Source organism: Rhinolophus sinicus, linkage group LG09, assembly GCF_036562045.2.
Source record: "Rhinolophus sinicus isolate RSC01 linkage group LG09, ASM3656204v1, whole genome shotgun sequence".
Lineage (NCBI taxonomy): Eukaryota > Metazoa > Chordata > Mammalia > Chiroptera > Rhinolophidae > Rhinolophus > Rhinolophus sinicus.
The window spans coordinates 3,367,987-3,394,757 of record NC_133758.1 but is presented as its reverse complement, the minus strand read 5'-3'; the positions used below and the strand labels follow the sequence as shown (position 1 = coordinate 3,394,757).

Genomic DNA, 26,771 nt, shown 5'->3' with positions numbered 1-26,771 from the left:
TGGGACGGCGGCGAGGGGCGGGGTGAGGGCAGCCGTCTGGACGAGGCCGGGGTGGTGGGCGGGGCCCGCGCCGGGGGCGTGACTGACACGTGATGCGGAACCGGCGCTGAGGCCGCGTGCGGGTAAGTGGCCTTTCCTGACCTGGCCTGGCGGGGAGGCTCCGAGGGGGGGGCGGAGGCCGGGAGCGTCGGGCTCCAGGCCGCTGCCAGATGGGGGCAATGGAGGCCGGGCGTGTGCGGCGGGCCGGGGTCGGAGGCCCCACGGGACTCGCGCCCGGAGCTCGGCTGCCGAGGGCGGTGCCCACCACCTGGGCCGCGTAGCCCGCAGTGACGTGAAAAGGCGGTGTCTCGTTCAAGTGGGGCCGGCACGGGAAGCCGGGACTGTGCGGGCGGCGGGGAAGGGCGCGGAGGGCGCCGGCCAGTCGCAGCCGCCCCCCGGCGAGGCCTTCTCTCGCCCACAGAGCCTTCGGAGGCTCGGCTCGGTATTCCTGGGCGGCCCACCCAGCTTCAGAGCCCGGGAGTCTGGGTCTCCAGGGCCCTCTGGCCTTCAAGGCTGGGAGGTTGCACCTGCCGGTCTGAGGCAGGTCAGCCGTTTTCTCATCTGTAAAAAGGAAAGATCCTGGTTCCGGGCCCTCCGGCACTAACGCCCTTAAGACCCTGGGCCTCGCTGACCGCACCGCCAGTTTGCCCCCCCCCCCCCCACTGCTACGCTAGGACCCCGGAGAGAGCCGTCCTAGTGCTGAGTGTTCAGGTGCGGACCTGAACCTGTGCAGGGACCTTTCATTCCTGCCTTTGTGTCCCTGGTGTTTGCAGGGAGGAGCAGCGAAGGATAACGTGGAATTGCATGTTTGCCATAAAGCTGTAGATTGGGCAAGTTGGAGGTTCCTGACCCTGTGTTAGTGGTTTTTACAGAGAACTGAAGCCATGATTCCGGTATTTATTTAACATATGCCTTGAGTTAACGAGGCACAAGCTTGGGAAACTCACAACCAAGAGAATCACTTGTAGGTATTGCTAGATGATGGTTCCAGGTGTTACCAGTACCTTCCCCGCTCACTGGTTTCACTACCTAAATTTTGTCACTCCCCAGGAACTTTAGATTTCAAGAGGGGACTGAAGATGGCACTTATTTTGAAAGGATATTTGCTCTTGTTCACTCCAACACAGGCTTTTACCTTAACCAGTTGGGTTCAGCAGGGCGTATAAAAGTGGTCCCATTTAATGGTGTCTGGGGGCAACACCAGGGTAAGGCACAACTGTGGGTGAAGGGAGAAAATGGGCCTGGCCTAGCTTGCTGTGACTGGATTGGTAGTTCAGAGATGTTGCTTTTTTTCCAGGGAGTTGGGAAGCAGAGCTTTGCAGTCTGGTCTGTTGAGTCTCCTTTGGTGAAAGGTGCAACTTAAGTCGTTCCATCTTTGAGTGACTACTGGAAGGCCATTGGTTCATTTGGTTGCAAAGAACATAATATTAATGAGGAGAACAAACCACAGTGAGCTTGGGATTTGGGGTACTTAACGACCAGGAACCCAAATAAAAGTGCCCCGTATAGCATATTGGCTAATGAACATAGATAGCTTCCCTGTTTACATTTTTGGTGATAGGTGGATGAAATTTGACTAAGGAACACCCATGACGTTCCTTTACAGCATTCGTAACTCTTACTGGGCTCTTCCCGAGGAGAGCCTCAGCTGAAACAGTCTGAGTTGGCAGGAGGGTTGTACGTATTTCATGCTTCATTGCTAGTGTTTGAAGAGGACGAAGGAGGCACCGAGAATAAGTAGTTTGGTCTCCTGTCCTCGCTGAACTCTCGTTGCACAGCTCAGGTAGCTTCGGTCTGCTGAGCAGCTGCCACATTTCATGTCCCAGAGGACACAGTCAGTCCTCTGTTTAGAAATTACTTTGAAATCGTATACCAAGAAAAAACTGCGCTGTAACTGCAGTGTGTCCACACACAGGCATCAGAACTGCCTGGATGGGGTAGGGTCTCGTGACTCTGCAGCTCACCGCGCCGTGGCTGAGCTCTTTCCAACCACGGCTCCAGTTTGGGGTGTTGCCACTTGATGGCATCCGAATTGTCAGTTGAAGGGGACAGGACCAGTTTTGAAAGTCCCAATGCCAGAATCATTTTTGTTTCACATGCATTCCAAATTTTAAAGGCGATCAGTGAAGTGATTTCTTGTCCCCTGTGTTTGCGGAATGTGCTGGGTCACACCTGAGAGACTGGATGTTTGAAAATGCATTTGGGAGGGAAGCTGCTGTCTTAATCAGGCCTTTGTGGAGGTTTGCATGTTGCCTTTGGCAGGTTCTGGACTCAGATTGTCAGCTTTTTCAAAGGGAGTCTGCCTCTCCTTGGGCTTTTTTGCTGTGTTGTGGCTTTGCGGCTGTAAGAGACAGGCTGTGACATTTTTGCTGGGATCCTTGGAGTGATTATTTCCTCTGTGGTCATAGGAAGTGGAAAGTTCTCTGTGTTCTTTAAGAGAGTAAAATTTAAAACAGAATATTAAGTGCTTATAAATCAGTGTGACTGGGAAGTACCTACTTTTAATTTCCATCAGATTGTCTCCAACTCAGCCCCTTTCTTCAGTTATCTGCCATTTTGACACACTTTGAGGTACATTTTCCTTCTGAAAAAGAATGGGAGATCATTCTTAACTGAGCCTCTTCACTCCATCGCAAAGCTTTCGTTTCTGCCACTGCGGTCACTTCCTGGAGTCCTTGTGACAGCTGGCTTGCAGTGCTGGCCGGAAGGGTGGGGTGGAGGTTGTGAAACTGAACCAGCGCCTTCCAGCCCATGGCTCAGTCCAGCCCTATTCAGAGGCAGCACTAACAGGTTGTTCTTCCTTCTAAGAATCTCCAAGGTCTGCAGTCTGGTTGAAAGATGTCAGTCCTCACTACCCTGTTTCAGTATATTAATGAAAACCAGGATCGCTTCGTTAAGGTAAGGGAATATTTATTCTAATAAACTTAATATTCAGTTTAATCTGATGAGGCTCAGAGAAACTAATACAAATTATGTTGTTTAAATCAAGTATTGAAAATAGACAAATGCTGTATGATCTCACTTACATGTGCAAATTGGAAACTACAAAAGTTGAACTCAAAGAAGCAGAGAGTAGAGTGGTGGTTGCTGGGGAGGTGAGAAATGTTGAAAGGGTACAAACTTTCAGTTATGAGGTGAGAAAGTTCTAGTGATCTAATGTACAGCACGGTGATTATAGTCAACAATTTGTTTCGTATACCTGAAATTTGCAAAGTGAGTAGTTCTTAAGTGTTCTCACAACAGCAAAAAAGACAATTAAAAATATGTATGTATGTGTGTATACATATAGATATATAGATAGATATCTATATATCTATATACACACACACATATACATACATACATACATACATACATACAGCATAGAAGTTATACTTTTGGCTTTTGACAGAAAATCTTAATATATGTTTCTAGAAATAACAGGTAATCCGAGATTTTAGTTTAATCTCCATCTATAATTTCTTGTAGTAGACATGTATTAAAGACCTATTTTGCATTTCGCATGTTTTAATGATTTGGTAATGCCATATGCATTAATCTGTTTCTTGCGATTAACGTGAAGAATCATGCTTTAAAGTTTTTCTTGGTAGACACATTTCAGATGAAATCATCACCAGAGTTCTCATTCTAAAAATTATACTTTAGAGAATTTGGCCACAAGCAGGATGGTAACTAAGCTAACGTGGACTGTGAAAATGTTGGTTCTTTCCTGAATCCCTCGGGTATAATTTTGTTAGAGATTCATATATAAACGTATTTATGGAACTTTGTGCATTTTACACTCACCTCATGCTTAATGGTTAAAAATACACATTCTGACATTTTTCTGTTATGGTCTAGTAGTTCTTGGTACAGGGTCAGTAAAAACAGTTTTTTAAAATGTTAAGCAAAATGCACGTGTGATGGATCTCTTCTTCTACATCTAACCAGCATCTCCAAAATAGAGTAGGCACAGGTCACACGTCAATTTGGGGTGCCTGAAACACAGCAAAATGATGAATATCTTCTTCCTTAAGGAGCACCTTTTGAGAATTCCTCTTTGCTTATTGTCTACAAATAGAAACTTGCGGAGTGGGTGGCCATCCAGAGCGTCTCTGCATGGCCCGAGAAGAGAGGGGAGATCCGAAGGATGATGGAAGTGGCCGCTGCAGACATCAAGCAGCTGGGTGGCTCTGTGGAACTGGTTGATATTGGAATGCAGAAGGTATGTGCTTGACGTCCTGTGAGTGGCAGAAACTCAGCTGAACACATCTCACCTGGGGAACTGATAGGTCTCAGCAAGCTCTCAGACCACCTTTTGCTTCAGATAACGTGCTTGTCTTTAAAACAAACACAAAAGGCCGAATTTAGATACTAATCTTGGAGATTTCTTCAGTTGGACTGGGGCAAAGGTTTTGTCAGACTCAGCGTTTTTCTCCTGGAAGGAGAACTGTTAACGTAATGACCATTAGTTATTACTTCTGAATACATTAACGTAAGGATCATTCCTAGGAAACAGCTGAGATCCACCCCTCCACCCCCGCCCCAGATCAGCCTCGTTTCAAACTAGGCAGTTCTGCTCTGTCCGTGTAGGTGTAACATGATGAAGACTCCCACTGTCCCTGCACTCTGTCCCCCAGCACCCTACTTGGTAGGAACAGCACTTTTTCATGACTTGGCTCCGGAAAGAGCTACTTTGTTTGTGGGGCTGGGGGCTCAATTATATATTTGTGCAGGATTCTGACAGATGCAATTAATTGGTTTGTTTTCTTCCTAACTTGAATGAACAATCTCACTTCACGCCAAAGTGACTCACTCAGTTTCAGATGATTTCAGTCCTGTGTGAATTACATGGTTCAGGCCATAGATTGTCTAAGTTGAAACATTCTTTTATATTGCAGGGTATGGTGAGGTTTGGTTTATCTCGTTCTCTTGCCTGATGATGTAAGTGTCAGGTGAGGTCATAGTCCTGGGGTTTTACCTGTGGCCATTCAGCCCAGTCCACTCTTCTCAGGAATGGAAACGCCCAGAGGCTCAGGTGGGCTGTGCCTCCCTGGGGCCCACATCCATTCATGGCAAACCTGGGCCTCCCGATTCCCAGTCCGGTATTATTGGTTTGCACTTTCTTCTGACTACAGATTTAATTGACTTCAGGTTACCTAAGATAGCTTATGGCACTTGACCCCACCCGTGAGAAAATCAACCAAGCTTCTTCGTATTATTTTAGGAGCATACTTGACCTGTTCCCCCTCCTTTTTTTTCCTAATATATTTTTAAAAATTGGGGTGGCAAATAAATTTTGAGTTGTTTTATGACAGGAGATGATTTCGTCTATTTAGCACTGACATTACAGTGCAGTTCTTAAGAAAAGACCTTCCATCAAGGATTACAATAATTACCACATGATTTTGAACGACATAACACCTGTTTTTATCAAGGAATCGTTAGATTTCATCACCGTTAGAGAAGTTCTGCAGAGATGCTTGCAGTGTGAGCTCGCAGCACATTTGATCGCTCACCACTTCACTTGGCAGCAGTGCTCCAGTTCTCAGGAAGCGCTGACAACGGGGGGCAGCTGTGAGGTGGATAGGATGTCACCACATGTACACACCAAAGCTGGGGTAACCAGGCTTATGGAGGAAAGATGACACTGGCAATTCCAGGCCCTCGTGGCAGAGCTCGGAGCACGGGTCCCTGGGAGGGGAGGGCCAGGGGGCAGGCACTGACTGTGGCAAAGGCTGGTTTGAGGCTGTTGGGTGTTGGGCCTCACAGCCAAGGCCGGTGCAGGAGAGGTCACATCGGACCTGTCGCTGCTGCCTAGCCACTGCCCAGGTGGTAGCACAGAAAGGGTGCCTGGCCAGGATGTGGGAGACCTGGTCACCGAGGGCTTGTCCCCCAGACAAAGGAGCTCAGGAAATGGGATAGTCATGGCTCCTGAGCCAGGCAGTGACGGAAAGGAAGAAGTCAACAATGTCCAGGACAGAGTAGGTCCCACTGGACCTACTGGGTGCTGGGGCAGTGGGTCGAGGATGGGGCGCTGGATTAGGCTGGAGGCTGTGGCAGTGGAGTGGGGCGGAGGGGGAGATGTGGAATCCTTGTCCGAGGTTGCCCAGACCGGTACTCTGGCGGAGGGTGGCGCCTGGCCCTGGGAACCTGACTCTGCCGTCAGGTACTTTATCCTGTGGCGTTTCGATAGTTAGGGACACCCAGAGAGAGAGTTCCAACGTGCTGTATGCGTTTCAGTCCAGATTCACCTGTGGGTCCAGACAGCTTCTTAGAAAAATGCGAAGTATTCCAGAGGAGCTCTATTGTGTAGGAATTTATTTAGAGGAAATCCATTGTCCTTTGGAAATCATTTTCCTCCTGAGGTGAGCCTAGGGAGGACCAATGTGACTGTAGTGCCACGTGTTATTCATAACCAGGGCAGTGAGTTTAAGGAACGATTCTTTGCCTATGGGTACAGGCTGTCCCTGTATGACTGTGCCTGGGTCCTGTGGGTTTACCAAGTCTCTTACACTGAGTACTCATGAGTCGTGTTTACTGGGGAGACAAAGCCTGAGTCCTGCAGTATTCCGGCAGCCCATGCGGCCCCAGGTGTAGGTATACATTAGAGGTGCTGAGCCCCCTCTGTTTGGGGACAGTCACTTAGCCCTTCACCAGCCTTGTCCTGATGAGCTTGTCCGTTGTCATAGTAGCTGCTTATTTACCTCTCAATTGTGAATCATTAGTTTGACTTCCTGATCAGCTGTGCTGTTTATTCACGTATATTTGCATCAACACGATAGTGTGGTTAGTACTGGGCGGGAGACTGATAAGGCCTTTGGGAGAAAGGTCAGAGGAGGGCCAACTCTCACTGCTAATTCACTGTGGCTCAGTGTGACAGCGTCGCCGCGTCCTGGCCTGTGGCCCTTCTTGTGCATTGGTAATCTACATACCGAATTTCAGAAGCATGCCTTCTGCTTTTAAGATTGTAGTCGTTTTTATCCATTATTTTAGAAAATACTGAACTAAGTTGTGTCCCAAACTCAGCCTTCATAATACATTTTGTTATATAAAGTTTAAAAAAAAATCAGCCTCTAAAAATTTACTGAATTGCCTGCAGTTGGTAAACGTGGTTCAGTCTGTGCTCTGACTTACGGGAAAGTAAATTCTTGTTCATTAATGGCTCAGTTGAACACTGATCTTAAACTCTACAATAGAGGGTGATTGATGAGAACAGATAAGGTAAATGAGAACAGTAGCATAATAATATATGTTGTAAACACCAGATTTTTTAAGCAAAGGCTGTCCTCGTTTCCCCCCTCTTGCCTCCTAGCTCCCTGACGGCTCGGAGATACCACTGCCTCCCATTGTACTTGGCACACTGGGCTCCGATCCCCAGAAGAAAACGGTGTGTGTTTATGGACATCTGGATGTGCAGCCGGCAGCCCTGGAGGATGGCTGGGACAGCGAGCCCTTCACCTTGGTGGAGCGAGATGGTGAGGACGCGTCCTTGCAGCTTCTGGAGAAGCGCCGGTACCGCTTCACTCCAGCCACTCGATGGCAGTCTCTTGGTTGTTATCTTCCCAGAACAGGTTGTCTTTACAAAATGTAGAAATTGGATTCTGGAAGTTTCACGCGTGTGCACCAGTCGTAGAAACATCAGAAAACCTTTCTGGCCCCATGGAAACAAGGGCTTTATGGCCTTGGGTCAGCTATGCGTCCTTCTACTGCTGACACTTTTTCTCAGAAAACCTGTTCTGAACTGAGGCCATGCAGCCCTCAGACACCTGTCAGCTACCATATTTCCCCGAAAATAAGACTGGGTCTTATATTCATTTTTGCTCCAAAAGACGCATTAGGGCTTATGTTCAGAGAACGTCATCCTGAAAAATCATGCTAGGGCTTATTTTCTGGTTAGGTCTTATTTTCAGGGAAACACGGTGGTACCTGACTCCATTTCTAGCTGCTTCCGTGGTGCATTTTGGGAGCTTTGCTTTGGACACTAGGGAAGTCTCTGTCTTTCCCTGCCCCTGGCCCCTGGCCCAGTCACGGTCACCGAGTGCCTCCCGGCCGGCCTCTCTCAGGCACTTCGAGTCTTCATTGGAGGACTCACCCCAGGCAGCCCCTTTCTCCTGCCCCTCTGGTGTAAAGCTTCCCCCTGCCTTCATTCCTGAATTGTCACGTTTCCGCTTTGGGCAGCGTCTTTGGCCAGGTAAAGAAGCCTTGCTCCCTTGGGCTAAGTCCAGACTGTCTTGAATTAAAGCCCTTCTAAGTGGATACGCTGAGTTTCTGTTCAGACCGTTCCTGGCTCAATGTCAGATAGGCTCATCACTGCAGAAGGACGAACCTGTTTGCTTAAAGCAGCATCTGTGAGGAAATGCAGACCACACCGTGGTCGTCATCGCCGCGCAGTGACTGACGACTCATTGATTATAAACTGAGCTGCCCTGTGCCCTGGACGCCGCCTCTGCGTCGGCTAGTCATCCCTGTCGGGGACACTTCCGTGTCTTTGCTCTCAGCCTGCCCTTCCTCCCTGTCCCCTCTTCCTGCTTCCGAGTGGCACTATCCTCTCCCCCACCACCTGCCCCAGAAACGCAGAGGTCAGCCTGGCCCCCCGCAGTCCCTGCCTCGCCCTCCCCCCCACTGTAGGCCCTCCTGTCACCTGAAGTTGTTTAGTCCTGCACCCCTCTTCCATCCTGTCCCACGGGACCTCACATGCCAACTCTCCTCTTCACACCTCCCGGGATGCTTGGTGGCACTGGCTCCCCCACCTCCCTGTCTTGTTCCCCCCACATGGCTCATCCGCCACCTGTGCCCCGTGGACCCCTGTTTAGACGCCAGCACTAGTCACCCACCACAGCCGTTCCCCGATCACACCGCACAGACAGACAGACTCTCTCGGTAGAGGCCTGGGCATCGATGGAGCTAGAAGGAGAGGCCTGGGAGCAGGGAGCACATCACGTTTGTCCTGGGCACGTCTGTCCGGCACCGCCTGCACACTAGGCATGTCATCAGCGTTGCTCAGGACTAGGACGCGCTCTAGAAGAGCTCTTTAGCCTTCGTGAGAAGTGGGGTTTACTTGAAGAGGGAATTTGCAGGGTAATGATGGCTTTAAGCCTTGTACTGTGGGGTGGGCCGTGTTAAAACCGCTGAATGTTTGAGAACAGTCTTAGGGATGAGGGCATCAGGGCACTGCCCAGGGCAGACCGACAGAGCGGCTGAGCCCCGAGCAGGCGACAGCCGTCCTGCTCTGCCCTGGTCACCCTCGGCCATGCTCTGCGTCACGTGATGGCCAGGAGAGTGGTCCGGCCTCTCCCCAGTCACGCATGCTGGCCCGTGCCCAGCCCAGGGGTCCCCAGAGCCAGTGTGCAGAGGGGACCTGTGTGACTCACTACACCGAGGACAGTCAGTATCGTGCTGTCAGCTTGAAAAGCAATAACCTAGAGAAATAAATAACAAACATAGGTTCTATATCAAACTAGATGTCGAAATTGGGGTGCGGTGAGATTTATCCTCTTTTGGTGAGCGTGATTGTACTTCCTCCTTTGACCAGGTTTCCTCCCTTATTACCACTAGCGGTTGTGAAAATGGATTGTAACGAAGTAGCCAACTGATAGTGGTTTTCTGGAGCTGGGTCTGAAGTCCAGGCTCTGAGTCAGCAGGGGCACGAGCGCTGCCTAAGTGCTGCGTCAGCGGGGCAGGAGGGCACGTGGCGGGGGTTGTTCTGGGGATTCTAGCACGAGTGTTGGATACTCGGGGCTTCTGATAGAATGAAAATGGGGCTTCCGATTTCAGGAGAATCTCTTAGGATGGCGGTGTGTGGTTTTGCTAAGATGTTACCAGATGTTCACTGAGGATATGCTTGCTTGTCTGTCTCTATCACCGTCACTTTATGAATTTGCTCGTTGCTGCTGTTCTAGGCAAATTGTACGGGAGAGGCGCAACTGATGACAAGGGGCCGGTGGCCGGCTGGATGAATGCCCTGGAAGCTTTTCAGAAAACAAATCAAGTATGTCACCCACACCGAACTGGTCTGGTTCCATCTGAGTGCCATGGGCTGGGCCCTCGGTCCCTGGAACAGCTTGTAAAGATTAAGGGTCACCGGCATACGAGCCAGCAAGCTTCCCCAGCTGGCAGCTCCATGAGTCAGGTTTAAGATCGTGGTTGTGTTCCAGCTTCAGGAAACACTGTGGGTGTGACTGTTTTACAGGGCTCGACGGTCACACTGTTGATAGTTCAGCAGCAGCCCAGGCCCCCCACAGGTGACCGCCTGTGGGCGTGGCGGTGGGCCCCCCACAGGCTCTGTGATAGTGGATGAACCCCTTTTTCTGCACGGTTTACAGTCTCTAAAAATACATTCTTTTTTAAAAAAAAAAAAATTATTTCCTTAACTGAAGTATCCACTCCTTGTTGAAGTTTGTTAAATACCAAGAAGTAGAGAGAAAAAACTTGCCTAGAATCTCAATTCTCAGACTTCATATTTTGTTACCCATCTTTTCACGTGTTTTTAACCTAATTGTCATCATGTTTAGATGGGGTTTCGCATCTTGCTTTTGTCTTGTATCGTGATAAAATCAGACTTAAAGGCAAACATTTTTGTGAGAGCGTGAAGTGGTCGATCTGAATAGGGTCCTGGACCCTTGGGTCCAGGGGTCCATTTTGCCCAGTGGCGAGCTGCGGCCCAGAACCTCTGGTTGCCTGGGCCCCCGCAGCCACCGCGTGCTGGGCGCAGGGACTGGGATGGCTCCGCCTCCTCCAGGGCCCTCGGAGGGGTGTGCGGGGCAGCGCCACGGGGCAGCTGCACTTCCACCTGTCCCATCCACCGAGGTCCTGAAAAGGATGTCATGTGAGGGGCAGAGGAGGCAAGGCAAGCGGTCCCCTGAGCACTGCCATCTGGGGCAGTTCTGAGCAGGGTTCTTCCGATGGTCCAAGTGAGGGCCCTGCCATCTGCGCCTGTGCAGCTTCATTTTCTCACCTCTGGAAGGGGCCACCCGCCTCATCGCACAGCCTTGGCAAGACCGGGAAAACTACGGAGCAGGAGCCAGATGGCTCTTTAGGGAAAGGGATTTCCATGAGACAGCGGAGGGCATCGCGCAGGGGCAGCAGCTGAGCTAGAAAAGGCCCTCCCTCATTCGTGCGGGCACTGGTGGTGGCCACAGGGCCGCTAATGAAGCCCCCTGTAGTTTTCTCTGTGCCATGGCCTGTGTGTAGAGGGCAGCTCAGGCTTTCCCGGGGACTCATGTTTGTGCTAGGTGAATGCAGAGATCCCTGCGACTAGGAAACGTGGTCACACTGAGGAGTTCCACGGAAGGCATAGCCCAGTGCCTGGGATACACAGCCCGCCCGAGTAGCTAGTCAGGAGGAAGTCGGTTATTTGAAATCAGCGATTTCATAATATTTGGGGACTTCCTGTCTATAGTTTCTAAGAACTACAGGTACATGAGAGCTGAATGGCTGCCCATGTTCTTCCCCTTCACAGGAAATCCCTGTCAACATCCGATTCTGTCTGGAAGGCATGGAGGAGTCCGGCTCCGAAGGCCTGGATGATCTGATCTTCGCCCGAAAAGACACGTTCTTCAAAGATGTGGACTACGTGTGCATTTCTGACAACTACTGGCTGGGCAAGAAGAAGCCCTGCATCACCTATGGTCTCAGGGGCATTTGCTACTTCTTCATCGAGGTACCGTGCTGCGTTCGGCACGTTTGTGGGGTGTGCTCCCCTCACCCCACCTATAGTCGGCTCGTTCCTCCTGAGCCCGCAGGTGCCAGAGGCATGAGGGAAAAGCTAGCCCTCAGCAACCCAGCTCCTGGGGCCGAAGTTGGCGGGTCCTCCGGGCCCAGCTCGATCCGCAGGCAGTGTCAGCCGGGTGCAGGCTAGGCCGGGGCCCTCTGCAGTACTGCCTTGGAGCAGTGGGGAAAGATGGAATGCTAGTCCGTTTAAGGAGACTGAGACATACACAGAGCAGTTCAGAAAGACTTCCTTTCAGAAGTTAAATATTCGATATTTCAGCCCTTAAGCTCTTAGGCCTTGACTGAGTGATCCCGAGGGGACTGGGACATTGCACTTGACCCAGAACCGAGGAGGATGGACCTGCCACTCAGCTGTGTGGTCAGCTGAGCCGTGGTCGTCTCATCTGCAGAGAAGGAGGGGGGACCTGCCACACAGGGGAACTGATTACACTGCTCCTGGCAGTGAAGGTGGTTTATAGGCTGAGCAGTGACCCCAGTCACTCCGCTGAGCGCTCGCTCTGTGCAGGGCACCTTTCAACCTGCGGTACGAAAACCCGACAGGATGCAGTAGCTGGGAGCTGAGTGCTCTTTCTGTACCGTGTTCCAGGTGAGGGGGCCGAGGCCCGAAGCGGCGCCCGCCTCTCCCAGCTTACACAGCTAGTCAGTGGTGGGTGAGGTCTGAGCCCTCGACCCCGGGCCCCCTGGCTCTTCCATGGCAGGTGTCACCCTTTCAGCAGCCAGGTGCAGGGTCTCCATGAAACCACTGGGAAGGGTCTGAGTGCTTGAGCAGCTGCCCTACGGCACGCTTACACCTGTGGTCAGCATTCCTCTTTGGCCTGCTCCGCACTCCTACTTACTCATGGCTGGCACTCCTAGTTCCCCTGTGCTCAGTACTGCTCTCCCTGTGGTTGGCCTTCCTCATGTGCCTGCACTTACCATTTCCAAGGGTGTTTTTTTTTTTTTTTATTGCTTCCAAAGTTTTGTAATTTAGGTAGCACCTTGTTCTGCTCATTGAGGGAGCAGTCTGATTTTAAAACTTGTCCGTTGGGTCTTGTGAATGTTCTTTGTTCAATTTACTGTCACATGATAAAAGTAAGCTCCCACACATGAGCAGCCCAACAAAGTGGCCTTTGTCTCCGTGCAGGTGGAATGCAGTGACAAAGACCTGCACTCGGGGGTGTACGGGGGCTCGGTGCACGAGGCCATGACGGATCTCATTACGCTGATGGGTAAGCGGGGCTTTCAGACGGTACTTGGAGATGGGGAGAGGGTTGAGGGGGGCCCTGTTGCCAGGCTGCCATCAGCGTCGGGCATTCCAGCATTCCTTAGAGCCATTCGCGTCACTGCTGCTTCCTTCCTTTTAAAGTGGGCACTGATGCTGCGTCTCAGCCTCTGTCTTCCTCCATCATCCCTTCCCCATGTCACCAACCCCTGCGTCTCCTCCAGGACCCAGCTCGGCACCCCTGGCTCCATGGGGCCCTGTCCGGCCCAACCCCTAGAATCACACGGCCCTTTCCTCTGGGCACGTTGTGTGTCACGTGCTTCGGTCTGCTGTACGTCATAGTGGCCACCACGAGCTCCGGCATGGTCAGCTCACTGTCCCTGGCGTCCTCGTGTGAGGCTGGGTGTAAATGTTGCCTCACCCACAGTTCGGTGTCCTGTGTCCCCGGGTGGACAGTGGCCGCCACATGTGAAGTCAGTGTTGCTTCTGGGCTGGAGTCTCCGCAGCTTGGGGGAAGCTCGTTTCTGGTGGGAAGTGCGTCGACAGGGCAATGCTGGGCAGTGTCGGGATCTTCGGGGAAACCTGGGGCTGCTCTGACCGTGCCCAGCCCGCCAACCCTGTGTCAGCGTCTCTGTCTCACAACGGGGAGATGGCGCTGCTCACCTCGCGGCTGTCAGGGCAGTTAAGTGACGAGCACAAGTCCCGAGCGTCGTGTGTGCCCAGGAAACGTCCTCAGCAGGCGCCTGCGCAGGCCTGGCCCTGCGGGCTCCCAGCTCCTGGGGGGCACGGCCGGCTCTGGGCGCCTGGTGCGGAGCGCGCTCACCTGCCCGCTCTCCCCAGGCTGCCTGGTGGACAGGACGGGCAAGATCCTGGTGCCCGGCATCAGCCAGGCGGTGGCCCCCGTGACGCAGGAGGAGCTGGCGCTGTACGACAAGATCGACTTCGACCTGGAGGAGTACGCCCAGGACGTGGGGACGGACGCCCTGCTGCACGGCTGCAAGGTCGGGCCTGTGACTCGTGTGCGGGACCCGGGGGGGGCCGAGGGGCGGCCGGGACTCAGGTGCCCCATGTGCGCGACGCAGACCCCGAGCAGGATGCCCAGGCTGAGGCCGGGAGGCGGGGAGGTGGCCGCTCGGCCCTGAGCGCCCAGGAGCCGGCAGGGTGTCAGGGGGCCCTGGTGGCGGCCACCCCTGCCCGTGTGCGTGGAGGACGGTCTCCCCGCACTGCGCTGGAGACGGGCAGAGGGTCCCTGACGGAGCCCTGACGGCCGCCAGGAAGCGGTGTCCTGGCTTCTCCGTGAGTTGGTTTAGGGCCCAGTGTAGGAGGGCTGTGAGCTCACACCCAGCCCAGCAGTGATGGGCTCCCTGAGGGGAGAAGGGGGGTTGGTGTCTTCTCCCTCAGACACAGGCGGCCACATGTACAGGGTGTGTGCAGGCCGCGTGCACAGGTGGCCCAGCTCTGTGCCTGCAGGGTCGGGAGGCCTGAGCCGCGAGCAGGACGTCGGGAGGGCCGACTGGGAGAGGCCGGGGTCAGCGCTGGGCGCCCGTGCAGGGCCCCTGTGGGCGGCCGAGCAGCTGGCTCGCTCTCCCAGAACGGCGACGGGACCAGCTCTGAGAGGAGGTGTGAGCTGCTCCGATCTCACCTGTGGGCAGGTTATGGGCAGGGGTGTGGTGGGCTGGGAGCTGAGGGAGCCACGTGGGAGACCCGTTAGGTTACTGCAGGGGTGAGAGCCTCGAGCTGGTGTCGTGGGGACGACGAGGTCGCCTGAGAGGCTCAGGATGCATGCGAGAGTCGATGGGACCCCGTGGAGTAAGAACTTCACAGGTAGAGCGGAGAGGAGACGGTCCTCAGAGGTAGTAGGTGCGGCACTGATGCTGGGAAAAGGTGGCTTCTGAACCACCTTCTCTCTCTGCCTGCCCTGCTGCCTTCAGATTAATGTCTGCTTTTATGTAAGGTGTCACTTTAGGGCCATATGTGTTCTTCCAGGAATTACTGAGCTATTTGGTTCACAAACAAGAAGTCCACTAATGCAGTGTCTCAGTCCCAGGGACTCCTGGGAGCCCCGGCAGGTGTCTCCGTGCTGGGCAGCTCAGGGGTATGTGTCCTCTCCAGACCCATTTCGTGCCACTGCCGGGACGCACAGGTCATGAGAGGCAGTGGTATCGATTATATGACTGGGAGACAGAAGGCTGCTTTGTGCCAGTCCCCTCGGCAGATGGTGACAGTGCTTGTCAGTGGTCACTGGCCCCAGGACACAGTGAACTGTCTTGGTTTTCCACCTCACATAGGAAGTACCCCATTTCTGTGCCCTGTGGGCCTAGGGAGGGGTTCACACATGGCCTGAGTTGGGCCGCTGTCTTCCATCTGGTGCCTCTGGCCCCATAGGAGCTCTGATGTCTCCGGAACCTTGACCTTCCCACTGGATTCGATAGGGCTGGCAGGAGCCCTGGCTCCTATGGTTTGCTAATCCGAGCGGTTCAGAGTGGCAGGAGGACCGCACGTGCCACACCTGAGGGCACTCAGAGCGTGCAGTGCCGCCTTGAGGTGTCATGGGGTGGCAGCTAGCAGAGCGCCTGTGGGGCGGGCTCCCCTCCCACCCCTGGCGGGTCTGTACCTCCTCCCTGTGCTTGTGCGATCTCCAGGCCAGCCTGTGACTAAGAGGGACCTCCCAACCCCCATTCCCGCCGCCTCATGTTCCCTGACCCACTCTCGTTTTCTGCAGACAGACATCCTGATGCACAGATGGCGGTACCCGTCCCTCTCCCTCCACGGGATTGAAGGTGCCTTCTCTGGGTCGGGGGCCAAGACCGTGATTCCGAGGAAAGTGATTGGCAAGTTCTCCATCAGGCTCGTGCCAGACATGACTCCCGAGGTTGTCAGCGAGCAGGCACGTGGGGTGCTGGGATACGGGGCGGGGCTGCTGTGCACCAGTGGAGACTTGGGGTACAAAAGACTTCAGCTAAGGCTCTGAGCAGCTGGGAGACACAAAACCCAAATCTCCTTCCGCACTTCAGGGCTCTGGCCAACACAATGATGACTAGAATACACAGTTCAGAAACTCATCAAGATAAAGGCCACATAAAAATCGCTTGTAAGTGACCTTTGTCGCTGCTGAGGCATGTCAAAGCCTGACCTCTGACCTCGTCCTAAGGCTTCAGGGCAGATGCTGACTTCAGGTCGAATATGTCCTGGTGAGAGTCCAAGGGAGCCGCCTCTGGGCTGTGATGAGGTAGGGGGGCAGGGGAAGATGCCAGATGGGGCAGAGTCCAATAGCCACAGGTCAGCCAGGTTTTGGGGAGCAGTTCCCCGGGGGAAGGTTTCATGGAGAGATGGGGTCAAGGTCTTCCCTTTTGGGAGAGATCACAGGACTGTGGTTTTTTGGGGGTATCCCTGGGTTGGCACCTGGCTATGTTTTGGGTTTTGATACAGTTGTTCTTAGAAAGCAGATCAAGGGTCATTTTTAAATATTTGGTTTAAATATTATCCTTTGGGAAAGTCAGCTTTAAGGGTGAATTGCTTAAAATTAAAAGATTACCTTTACCTTAAAATAACTGAAGATTTTTTTCTTGATAAAATCTTTCTGTTATCATGATTATACAGATCACTCTTTAGCAGCAGAAAACGTGACCCATTGTAGACTCGTAGGCTCACTATAGATTGCTGTAGACTCATTGTAGACCCATTGTGGGTTCACCGTAGACCCATTGCAGATATACTGTAGACCACTGTGGACTCACTTAGATTTGTGGTAGGCTTACTGTAGGCGGGTCATAGACCTATTATAGACCCATTGCAGACCACTCTAGACTCCCTCTAGACCCACTGTTGATGCACTGTAAACTCATTGTAAACTCATTGTAGCCTCATTGTAAGCTCATTATAGACCATCGTAGACTCGCTGTGGGCTCATTGTAGACCATCGTAGACTCGCTGTGGGCTCATTGTAGACCATCGTAGACTCGCTGTATGCTCATCGTGGACCACTGTGGGCTCTTGGACAGTAGATCACTAGCATTGGACCAAATGCCAAGCTTCATAATACATTGTGTCCCTTTTGTTTGTGGTTCAGGTTACAAGCTACTTGACTAAGAAGTTTGCTGAACTGCACAGCCCCAACAAGTTCAAGGTGTACATGGGCCACGGTGGGAAGCCCTGGGTATCTGACTTCAACCATCCTCATTACTTGGCTGGGAGAAAAGCTCTGAAAACAGGTCAGACATCCTCCTTGGGTACGGATGCAGGGCCCTTGGCACGTCTGCTGGGGCTGTGCTGTATCGTCCGGGCACGTGGCTCCGTCGCGATGCTCTCAGCAGGGGTGGTGTGCAGGCTGGGCCGTGCCCCCTGCCCACCTTGGGGTGAGCTGCTGGCCCCAGCTGCTGGTGCAGGGTAGGAGATCGGCAGTGGAGCCCCAGCCTGGCAGCCCCAAAGCTCACCACTTCTTTTATTTCATCCTGCCCAGTGTTTGGTGTTGAGCCGGACTTAACCAGGGAAGGTGGCAGTATTCCTGTGACTCTGACTTTTCAGGAGGCCACAGGCAAGAACGTCATGTTGCTGCCTGTAGGGTCAGCCGATGACGGCGCCCACTCACAGAATGAAAAGCTCAACAGGTAAGGCTCCGGGTGGGTCCTCGGTGCTAAGTCCGGGGTAGTTTCCTCCTGCGCGCCAGTGAGAAATCCTGTGAAAGCCCGGGGCGCCCCCCACCCCAGGACCGCCCGTCCTGCTGCTGAGACACCCCCCTCCAGTGCTGTCTGCCGTCTGCCCTTGCGGTGCTGACAACTTCCGGTGGGAGGCAGGGAAGGGGGCCTAGGGGAGGTGGCAGTTCTTCCGAACAAGGTTTGCGTAGTGGTCTGTGTTTATCTCTGTGCTTCATCTACAACTCCAAGGACCTCCACACTTTCCTGTTGGAAAAATCATGATGTTATTGTTGGCTTCATAAGCCACTTTTATATGTTTCTGGCTTGTACAGTCACTGTGGGGGGGGAGGGGGTCTGGTGACCATCAGAGACGGAAGGTGATTTCAGAGTTGGCAGCAGTGCAGGGAGGAGTCTAAGACCGTTCGGGAAGAGCGGAGGCGGGCAGGAAGCCAGGGCCAGTCAGGGCCTAAGACTGAGGCAGAGACCCTGCATGGAGGGCGGAGGGCGGCCACAGGGACTTGGGTCCTCGCACATGACGTGGAGGCTTCGGATCCAAACAAACAAAGGGAGGGCCATGATCAGGGCGAGGCTGTGGGTGTTCAGATGCTGGGTGTTCAGATGCTGGGTGAGACCCCATATAGTCTATTAGAGCACGGCCAGGACTAGTCCCTGGTGGGATAGTTGGACTGAGAACCAGGTGCCTAAATCTAAAGGCAAGCAGAACTCAGGGCCAGCAAGCCAGGACGGCAGGGCGCCCCCAGAATGCCTCATGTGTGCCTGGACATCGGGACACTGCCAACACGGTGACTGTTCCTTTCCACTAGGCGTAACTACATCGAAGGAACCAAAATGCTGGCTGCATACCTGTATGAAGTTTCTCAGCTGAAGAACTGAGATTGTGTTCCTTGGAGCGACGCTGAAGGAATCTTGCCCTCCACCCTCTCCTCTCTGATCACTCAGGAAAGCTGTTGTCTGTCTCCTTTCCCTCTTGTCAGACCACACAGAGTCCCGAGAGTGGACACGGGGCACCACCTGTCTCATGAATGGCGTTACCTGTACCTGGCAGTTAAGGCTGTTTAGACCCGAGGCTTGTGAATGACTCTGAATGACAGCTGAGTCCCCAGCGGTCAGCACGGCCTGGTCTCCAGAAAACAGCCCAAGTCTGACAGCATGACTTCTTCTGTAGAAAGTTCTGGTTGGCATCCTGTTGGGCTAAACAGGCCTCGGTGCTTTCTGGTGCCGTCTCTGCCCCTTGACTCAGGGTCAGGCGCACTTGGAATATCTGTCAGGGCATCTGACGCCTTGAGGGGCCTCCCTTACTGATCCCTCACTGTCATGTGCGGCTCTGTCCTTTCTGAAGACCGTATCCATTACTGACATCTCCTGTCTTTATTCACCCTCACAACCTGAACCTAACTGGGAGGGTGATTTGGTCCCAGTCTGTGCTGATGAATAAAAAGTACGAGTGAAGCCCCTGGAAGTCTTGCTGCTCCTCTGACTTACCTGTGGAGCACACCTGCCCATGGAGGCCATGGTTCCTGTTGGCTCGTGGGGGGCAGGGCAGGTCGCTCCCAGTCCCGCTCGCCCCTACTCACATGTCAGGGAAGTGACCCTGCCCACTACCCCCATTCCTTATGCTGCCCAGTCAACAAAACTCAGATCAAACTGGTTTAATCAAAGTGGAGAGTTTATTGGCTGGGCTGGTGAAGAGATCGGAGGAAACAGGAGTACAGGGAAGCAGGGCGTGATTCCACGCACAGTCGAGTGTGTCCACTTTGCTGAGCTCATCGGTCAGAACTTGGGTGGGAAAAAGGGGCCTTCACACCTCCACTCACACAGGTGCCACTGGGAGGCATTCTCTTAGCCCCATGACCTCCCTGACACCTTCCCTCCTGGGTCCTCCCGTGCCCCTCGTGTCACCTCTACAGTCCCCGAAGCCTTGTTCTGCAGTCATACCTCCTTCCAACCACCCCCATTTTTCTAGACCTCTCGGGGGCTTATCTTAGGAAACCGACCTGATATCAACCACTGTACAGTCCTGGAACGATCCTTTGAGCTACCTGCCCTGGAGTCTTTGCACTTGAACATCTCATTAGAGGATAAAAGCTTTTTATACTAAGGAAATGGCATAAGTCCAGGCGCTGTATTGGGCACAGGGGAGGCTTTCCTGGAATTGCTGAAATCGAAAGTTTGTCCTTGATGGCTTTACTGGTGCTCCCCAGTAGAAGGCTGGCCACCAACATAAACACAGCTGCCTGGTCACATTTAGAAAATGGCAGGACTTGACTGGGTGGCGTTCTTCATCTAGAAGAGGAGGGACCCCCTTGACTGAGGGAAAATCAGGTTCACTCTGCTCTTGTTACGTTTGGTATCTGGGTCAGCAAAGCTGTGCCAGATGCGAAGGTCCTTCAGCCACGATGTATTAATTAGAGAGGATTAGGCTAGGCTGCTGTGACCAAACCAACAGAGGCTCACCGCCATGGCAGTTTACACATCTCTGTGCGCAGGCAGGCCAGGCCGGGGCTGGTGTGGCTGTTCCTGGGGGCTGGGCTCCCGGTTGGCACGTCCTCCACTTTCAGGGTCATCTTATGGGCACGGATCTCTGCTCCAGTTCCTGCAACCCCAACTGCATTTCAGCTGTGGGGAGGGAAGACATGCTTCTTTGCCTTAGGGCGCAATCCAGAATTAGCAATCATTTCTTTGCATCTTACTCGAACAAAGTACAGGCCACTCCTAGCTGCACAGGAGGTGGGAAAAAGGCCTGGCTGAAATTCCTGCCACGCTACAGGAGGGCAAACATACTTGGCAGTCAGCCCTGAAATCCTTCTACGCCATGATGTTTGTCCCAAGGAAACAGAGAAAGACTAACATTAGAGAGGAAGGACTCACGGGACACTTGGTTACTCATTTTTCAGAGAAGATGAATGTCTGCGGCAACCCCTGAAACTTTGAAGAGGATGCTGAGTGGGAAAGCAGTTTGCTACCCCAAAAAATATGCCTTCTTGTACATGTTGGTTATTTTAAGATGGTTATTTTTAAGAAACAAAAGACTCAGGAAGAACCTCTGACCTTCCCCCTAAATGTTAAAAGAATTTAGATAGAGGACCAGCTCCAGGAAGGGAGCTGACGTCCTAGATGACTGTAGTTTAATAGGAACTCGTGTGATGGACGGAGCTCGCGAGGCCCATGTGATCCGAGTCCTCTGTGTCCCCTTGTTAAGACAGCCCAGCAAACATTCATTTACCAAACATTTGCTTTTCCATCTCCTCGTGAATTGCCATCCTGCCATTGGAAGTCCCCCACCAACCCCTCCCCCCCAGCTCCTGGGGGCATATAAACGTGAGCTGCCAGTCTGTCCTCAGGTCTCCTATTCTCAGGAGAACCCCATGTATCCATGCATAATAACTTGGGTCCTTTAGTCGAGCCCAAAGAACTCAGAAGGGACGCAGGAAAGTTCATTTTTCTGCCCCACCGTTTTGGCAGGCTGGGCAGGAGGACTCGACTGCTGGGTACCATTTGCGCTGGGACTGCTGGGGCTGAGTCCCTGGGCATTGCACAGGCTGGCACAAGGTAAGAGCTCTTACTATGGCAGCACGTCGGCATCTGCGGCGTCTGGTGGAGCGAGAGTGGTGAGAATCTTTTCTCTCTCCTTCAGCCAGAGGAAATACTTGAGAAAATCATTTCTTGGGCAAACGTGACTCATAACGATGTGGTTTGAGTACTCTTGTTATCCGTTGACCCTGTTCCTCCTAGCAATGCTCACTGTTTTTCTGTGCCGCTTGTCTTGTTCTGTGTTTGGAGAGCTTAGCTCCTCTTTGGTCTCTGGCCCCCAGAAGGTGCACATATGGACATGCATTTGGCAGCCAGTCAAATAGACTGGAGGGTCTGAGCACCTGTATCCAGTAGGACTGGGCCAGCTGTAGCCAGTCGGCTATCATCTTTTCACCTTTATGGTGTTGGATTGTGCAGCTCTCAGGGGAATTTGTCACGCGGGGTCCCAGTCCATTGGGGCCTTTGTTATCTCAGCCTTTGCTGCTTTACTGCCTGTATCAATGAAAGGCTGTTATTGTCACAGAGCGTCCTGGGGCTGAACTTGCAGGTCTTGTGAGGGCTGCAAGCTTCGCATTCTTTTTTTTTTTCTTTAATATATTTTTAAATGTGTGTATAGTTCTAATTTCTTTCTTTTTTTATTAGTTTCAGGTGTACAAAACAATGTAATAGACATTTATCATTATATATATATATTTACAAGAAGCGGAGTACAGCATTAGAAATAGAGACAGTGGAAATGTAATGGCTGTGTGCGATGTCAGAGGGGTAGTAGACTGGGAGAGGGGGATTATCACTGTATGAGGGATATAAATGATAAGCTTTGCACTTTTGTTGAAGCCTCTTAAACCATGAAAGGCTCACTGGTTTGAGTCGTTGTTGAGGTTAATAGATCTTACCGTCACTGGCCAAACACTGGATCCTTTGAGCTGGAAAAACTTCTATATTTGAAACCTTTTACAGATCTCGTTATATATAGCTGGTTTTTGATACCATTAGAAAGACCAAATTGAAAAAAAAAAAAAAGGATACAAACAAATATGACTGCTAGCCTTACAAACAAAACCAGTTTGGAAAGTCTCATGGAATGTGCTGTCTTGGCTTTCCCTCACGGGTCTTGCAGACAGCAATAAAAACAGTAGGTTAATTAATGAGAGAATGGGGAGAGGCTGAGGAGACAGTCATGGGACTCTTCCCAACAAGGTAGAAATTTTTAAAAGGTTATTAAGAAATGAGGTGAATAAAGCAAGTATTGATAAAAGCAATAGAAAGAAGAAACAGAAGAGTCACAGGATTCATTGGATTAAAGCAAAGGTTTTAATACAACGCTTCCAAAGGTTGGACAGGCCAGAGAGACCTCCTGCTGGTCCCCCAACATTAGAGGGCCCCCAAGCTGTCTGCTCTGTGTACCCCTATTTGGAGAAATTTTAAAGCTAGAAGGCAGAGATTACAATGACAATCCTGACCAGCCGTCTCTGGGGGCAGCAGCCAGGCCTGCGAATCAAGTCACTCCTCGGTAGAGGACCCCCCATGCACGGCAGCACCAAAACCCACGGGCAGCCTGACTCAGGCGACAGTTAGATTGAGAGAATATAGAAATGTAATAAGAGTGTGAAAATTCGCATGTTTAAGCAGGTATTATGTAAAGACGTATCAACTTGACCTGAATGTTTTATTGGGAATGGATATTAAATCTGGCTGGGGAACTCCCCCTACCCAGTACTGTGAAAGAGAAGGCATGGAAATCCGCCCTTCGCACGATATTTTTGGACATGCTAACTGTCCATCAGGAAGATGGCCTGAGCCCACATGCTGTAGAATAGAAGCTAGAGGCTTCTATCGGGCTAATGGGAACCAATGAAAAAGTAAAAAAGCTTGTAACTTGGATTGGATTCTTTCTGTGTGTTTTTATGATATACATTTTCTGCCCCCATCTTCTCTGGGACCTAAGAGCCATTACTTTAAATGAAAATGATTCTTGGAAATTTGGCAAATGAAAATTCTTAAGTGTCTTCTCTACAACTGTGAGATCTCTGTGTTTGTCTGTCTGTCTGTGTTATCTATGGTATGTTATTTTTCTACCTCCAGATGGTTACTATTGAAAATTTTTTTTTCTTTTGTAAAGAACTTGGTTTAATTGGCTTAAAGGAGTTAAGCACTTATATAAGTTTTAAAATATAACAGAAAGTAAACCAAATGTCTTAACAGTTTCTAGGAAAACATTTGGTATTAAAGCTAATTTAAGTGTGTTGTTTTAATTAAAACAGACATGTCTTTAGAATTGTGAGAATTAAACATAATACATTTACCCATGGTATTTAAGTATAATACCTTTTGTTTCACTTATTTTATAAAAATAAATTCATATTATCTCTTTTACAAAATTTGTCATCAGGAAAAAAATGTTTGGAATAATAATTGACTTTGATGTCTTACGGAGTTTTCATCAGTAATCTAAGTATAATTGTTAAGGATTGCTAAACTAAATAGATGTAAGTAAATTTTTAAAAATTGTGGGGTAAAATTTTTTAGCAATAATTATATGGTATGTGTACTAAAAAATAGTTTCCCAAGATCTTTGGTAACTTGAAACCATAGAGTTTCACTAAGTTAAATTAAATGATGAAAAATTTTGAATATCTAGATCATTTTCAAATAAGAAAAAATACTGAAACCTTAATTGCTAAATAAGTCTATGTTTGCCTAATTTTTTTCTTTTGATTACAGAGAAACTAAAAGATAAATTTGGATCTTTTAGGGACTGTCTTACACTTTGTTGAGGAGGCATATGTTTTTAAAAATTACAAAATATAGTTGCCAGTAAAAGAACCTGTTTTTCCAGAGGTCATGAAATGTATTCATAAATTTGCTAATCTAAACAATGCTGATTGTTTACTTTTTAATTTTCATAGAAATTAAGGTTTCTAAGGGTTAAGAATTCTGATTAATATGGAAGGAATTAATATATGTCTTTGGTAATAGAAGGTATAAGGTATGAAAATACATTTTGAGGAAATTAAAAGAAAATGGTTTTCCTAAAATAAGTTGGTTACTTCTAAATGGGTAAGGGAACAAGAGACAAACTGAGCTAGGCAAGGAAAGTGATATAAGGTTTATGAAAAGGAATCTTAAGAAAGAAAATTTTATGTGTGGTCAAGCTGAATAAGATTAAAATAAATTTAATTAATTGAAATTTAAATATGAAAATTAGCTGATGCAAAATTAGAGTTTGGTTCTCTTTCTTTTTGGTAAAAGGTCAAAGTTTTCTTGGACTATCAGCCTGCTCCCAATAAAATACTGTGAAAAGTTTTCTGTTCAAAAAGCAAAGATTCTATTTTATCAAAATAATTGTCTGTGTTTTATGTTGTCTTAATCAGGTTCTTGATTACTTAAGAAAACTGAATCTTTGTAATAGTAGGAGCTAATGTTTTGCTAAGACTTATGTGACCTTCCATATTTGTCTTTGTAATATTTTATTGTCACTTTGGTTAAATGGATAAGTATTGTTTCAAATGATCTGTGATTTTTTCAGTTAAATGTCCAAACGTTTTGATAGTTTTTGATGAACTTCCCAAAATTTAAACTTTAAATTGCCTTTTTCTTAACCTGAAAATAACTGAGATTTAAAAAAAAAAAAAAAGTGCCCTTGGAACATTTCAAAGACTCTCTCTTCTTGTAAAAGGGAAATAGTAAACTAATTAGGCTTATTTGGTATGTTGAATTGCCTGGACAGCATTGTCAAATAAGTGACAATAAACTTCTAGAGTAAACATTATTATTATATATCCCAGAAATTGTATGAAATTTCCAAACTTCTGATCTGTCCTGGTATAATGTTATCACTTGTGATTACAGAAATTTTTCAAAATGTTGCATGTCACAGAAATAAGCAAATTTCCTTATTGATTGCATTATAGTAAACTCTCATTTAACCTTTAACCATGGGCATTTTAAGTCTTTTGTCATTTACGAACACTTATTGTTTTATTCTGAGGCCTTTGAAAAAATGCTTTCATCTTCAAAAAGATTCATAAAAAGGCTTCTGACAAATACAGTTTTCTGATAAACTTTCAGATCATATCATTGAACTGGGTAAAAATTTGAGAACTCTGACGGATAAACTGATGGCTTTATAAGATACTAACAAAAGACCAAGATAAACATAAATTAATTCTGTGGGGTTGAATGAACTGATGAGAACGATTATAATTTTTATGACTTTTTGTTTGAAATATTGCTGATTTTTAAAAATCTTTTGTTTTTCGGTGATAAGGAAACTTATTTCCTTAAACTACTTATGACTTAGAGCAATCTGGTAAATTATGCTTTTGTAAGCAGAATTGAAACATTTATCTTTTTCTACCTACCTGGTCCCTCTAGAATTCCAAAAATCGCAGTGAGTATTCTTATTTTCATGGCAATGTGATTATTTGGATAAATTCGCTAAGAATCTATTCTCCTTGCAACACGACACAGTCAGAAACTAGTTATATTCCCAAGGCCTTGACTGCACTGTCGTGTTTGAGAGAGACGTGCATAGACTTGGAAATGACCATGCAGCTTTAAGGAATTAAGACTGACTTATGGACGCTGACCTGCTACTTGCCCACAGGGTTCCCAGCAGCCCTGCTTGTGATTAAAGAAGGCCACCTCCTGGCAGGTGCAGGAACCTCAGTGTATTTTGGAAACCACAAGAAGAGAGGATTAACCCAAATCTAAAGGTACAGGCAGTCTGATGGCAAGTATTGGGCTTGGCCTCTTAGCCCCGAGAAGCCTCTGAAAGTTCACTCTGAAGAGTCCTTGTGAAAAATTCCAGCAAAGCAAATATAAAAGAGCCCATATGATCAATTGTTATTCGTGCTGTATTTATACAAATAACGGGCCAAGTTGATTGAAACTCAACTTATTTTGCAAGCAAATTAGTCCCAATTTATCTATCTTGGGTAAAAAGGAGGGTATTTTTAGAAAGAAGAATGATATCTCATTAGACACTATAATATACAGTGACAGACATTAGATCCTAGTTTAGTTCATTGTCTTCGAGGTTTTGGCTTTTTACCTATAAACAGGTTGGACCCTGAATTCTTCTTGTTTCTTCAACTATTTTGGTGCAATGCTCTAAACTAAACATTTCCAATTTTCTCCCATCCTTTGATTTGAAAACCCTGAGAACTAATACTGCCTTTTCCCCGCAGCCCTGCAGACTGCAGTGAGACGACTTGTTATGAACTTGAGAGAAATCACAGCAGCTCATGCTTATGAAACCTCTGTGCCTGATACTGCGTGAGCCACTCCGATGTTTGCCTGAACACCTGCTGACATCGCCAGAGACAGTTCAAACTGAAAAGCTTGGAGCCCGACATGTAGAAATCTCAACGGGTGGCTCTCTGGGCCCAGAAAGTGGTTTATAATTTACTCCACTCATTAGCCTTTGCTTTGCTTTTGTTTCCAGAAAAATGCCCCGACTAAATACCTGATTGCTTGCTTGCACCTTACAGGCCTAACTGTGGGAGCCCACCTGCCTCATGGCTCCTGAAATAAGACACAACTCTGTAGCTGAACTGACCTATTCTCAAGACAGACTGCTTTGAGGAAACTGGAAGCAGCTACCAACTTAGCTTCTGGATTGTGAAACT

General features: G+C 49.5%; 1 protein-coding gene across 5 annotated transcripts; it reads left to right on the top strand.

The window, feature by feature from the left end:
- CNDP2 (carnosine dipeptidase 2) lies at positions 1-19,061 on the top strand. 5 transcript variants are annotated; one of them, XM_019715406.2, is made up of 12 exons: positions 1-122; positions 2,848-2,937; positions 4,100-4,243; positions 7,334-7,496; positions 9,921-10,009; positions 11,480-11,680; positions 12,875-12,959; positions 13,793-13,953; positions 15,675-15,839; positions 17,022-17,163; positions 17,412-17,559; positions 18,411-19,061. In XM_019715406.2, the coding sequence occupies exons 2-12, from the start codon at positions 2,878-2,880 to the stop codon at positions 18,478-18,480; spliced, it is 1,428 nt and encodes a 475-aa protein (XP_019570965.2). In that variant the 5' UTR covers positions 1-122; positions 2,848-2,877; the 3' UTR covers positions 18,481-19,061. The 5 variants fall into 5 exon arrangements, with proteins under 5 accessions (XP_019570965.2, XP_074195938.1, XP_019570982.2 ...); XM_074339837.1 differs by lacking the exon at positions 1-122 and adding an exon at positions 205-331; XM_019715423.2 differs by lacking the exon at positions 1-122 and adding an exon at positions 205-583.
- The last annotated feature ends 7,710 nt before the right edge of the window (positions 19,062-26,771 follow it).